Raw genomic sequence first — 2500 nt, 5'->3', positions numbered from 1 at the left:
CTGTCGACTTTATCGAATAGTTTTTATAATACTTTGTCAATCATGGCGGGCGGAAAGATTCCACAATAAATGTTTGCTTTCATCTAAAGAACGGAAGTGCCTCACGGTGGTCAAGTGGTCAAACGCGCTCACAGGTAATTGAGAAGGTTGGGGAGAGTATGTGTTCTAATCGCGGCAGGGAAGTTTGGAAATACGGAAGGGAATCAAAGTAAATTCACCCGATCGGAGCTTGATTGATTCAATATCCGTGGGGTATGCACATTTCTGACTACCAAAAAAAAAGACACCAGACCGGTTTTAAGACGTGGTATGCCTTCGGCATTCCACGTAATGCACTTATCAATGTTTAGACGCAGAGGGGACGTGACGATTTCGTAGTATTTCACTTCGTTGAGTAAACGGTGAAGAAAAAGCAATGTAATCTTTTTGGAAAGGAACATTAAAAACGTTCCTGTTTAATTGATTCTGTGTGGTTCCAGTATTTAATGCAGCTCAGATAACTTAGTACCAGCACAGATAATTGAAGCTCAATTAGCGAGGAACGCAAAATCCTCTCAACACCGCTTCCGCTACTGGGAATCAACTCTCGGGGATTGTTTTTTTTTTCCTTGACTTTATTCAACTTCAATCTTCTTTAATCTACCTTCGATAAAAGAAGTTAAAGACGTACACATTACTTAATTACTTTTAATACAAGTCATTACACGGTTTTGTTCTCACCTGGCCTCGGTTGATTCAAACAATGGATAGCGCTATCCACCAGATAAATCACTATCGACGGGATAAACACCCGAGGATAAACACAAGCAAAGCCAATTGAGTTATCCAGTGAATAATGATTTATCCGGCGGATACCGCTATCCATCGTTTGAACTACTGGGGCCAGGTGTGGATATTTTATCAAATTTGAACGATTTTCCAGTCCCAAGGGTCGGGAATTTGACAAAAAAATTGCAACCCCCCCGAGAAGTATCTGTGATATTAAATTACAACCATTGCTTACCGGCTGTTGGATCGGTGGCGTGTTCAAGGTCATTTAGATAACATCCGGGGAAGTGCCCACGGTTGTGTCCAGCGGATTTTCTCGACTTAAATATAGGCGTCGTGTACTGCTTCCTTCCATATTATTTGGGGCAGTTGTTGTTATGATATTCGCAGTCTTTACTATATAAAGGAGCATTTGTACAGAAATTATCTCCAGAAAAAATGGAGAGAGAGGGTGCAGCCAAAGTAAAATTACACCATGACGAAGCCTTTCGGTACGTAAAATAAATTTGATTTTATTTTAGGCCGTAAAGATAAGCTGTGTCCAGATGTCTGTCATGTGGATACTGTTTTTGATACATTTCGTCAGTGTCCAGAGTGTCAATGTTTTCAAATTTGGTGCATTCGATTTTCGAACATTTTTGTCACTCCGGCTGAAACGCTAACGACTGAAATCGTGCATTGTTCATTTTTATAGATCTGACCTTTTCTTTGTAAAATTATAAAATACTGTAAGCCTTTATTACTTAAGATTGTTTTTCACTCGACAACAGCGAACTCTGGCCTTGTTTAAACAACATGGGATTGCCCTTACCGGTGGAGTGTTTTCTGTTATCGAATATAATGAATCCATACGGAGAACTTTGTATAGATGTGCCAGATGAGTTAAGGTGGCAGTGACTCATGGTCATTGATCTGTCAGTACCTAAGTCAGCGCATAATTCAACATTATAGTTCCAGTCTGTGCTTTTAATTTTTCTGTTGTTTGGCAGCGCAGTATTAACCATGGAAAAAGTGCAAAAGCAATAAAAATCTGAAATTGTCACTTGGAAATCTATCAGCATTTCTAGCAATACAGTTACTTGGATCCTGAAGGTCACAGTGAATGAAAAGCTGGAAATATATGAATACGAAATGATGATGATGATGATAATCACGGAAAAGTTGACAATGTTTGCTTTGTCTTATGGACTAATATTGAAAGAAGCTAATTATGAAGCTACATGTTAGGCAGGTTAATGGGCACTTGTCTGTAATAATATGAGAGAAGGAATTCAAGCAAAATACTTCTGAATTTCAGCTCTTGTAATCTGCCTCCCTTTTTGGTACTTACATGTAAATTGTTACGCACTGTCTACAGGAAACCAGTTGGCTGTTTACTGCGATTTTCATAATTCTGCAGAATTCATCTTCAAGCGTCAACAGCCTAACTGCGTTTTGGCTTCCATTTACCAAATTTATGACGCCAAGTTCCAGAGATGACGAAATTAATTCATGCAAGATTTGTACCCTAACTGCAACAGCATGCAATAGATAGCAGTTCCAACCACCAGACTTAACACGGTGTCCAATGATGGGTAATTGTCTTATATTTTACTTTATTAGTTACATAAATGAGGCACTAAAGTATGATGAGCAAGGAAAGACACAAAGGGCCCTTCAGTTATATCACAAAGGTAGGTCTGGAGTAACACTATGGCAGTGGTAATGTGGAGGGTGAAGAAGTTTGTTGTTC

At 39.1% G+C, this 2500-nt stretch overlaps 1 protein-coding gene across 1 annotated transcript in view; it reads left to right on the top strand.

The window, feature by feature from the left end:
* The first annotated feature begins 1111 nt into the window (after window positions 1–1111).
* LOC138046617 (spartin-like) overlaps window positions 1112–2500 on the top strand; it is a 24392-nt gene continuing 23003 nt past the window's right edge. Inside the window, exons 1-2 of the mRNA XM_068893224.1 lie at window positions 1112–1259; window positions 2371–2441. Coding sequence (XP_068749325.1) covers window positions 1207–1259; window positions 2371–2441 — 124 coding nt within the window. The 5' untranslated portion in view covers window positions 1112–1206. The remainder of the gene's footprint in view (window positions 1260–2370; window positions 2442–2500) is intronic.

This window comes from Montipora capricornis, chromosome 1 (genome assembly GCF_036669925.1).
Source record: "Montipora capricornis isolate CH-2021 chromosome 1, ASM3666992v2, whole genome shotgun sequence".
Classification (NCBI taxonomy): domain Eukaryota; kingdom Metazoa; phylum Cnidaria; class Anthozoa; order Scleractinia; family Acroporidae; genus Montipora; species Montipora capricornis.
This window is presented reverse-complemented; position numbering and strand designations above follow the sequence as displayed.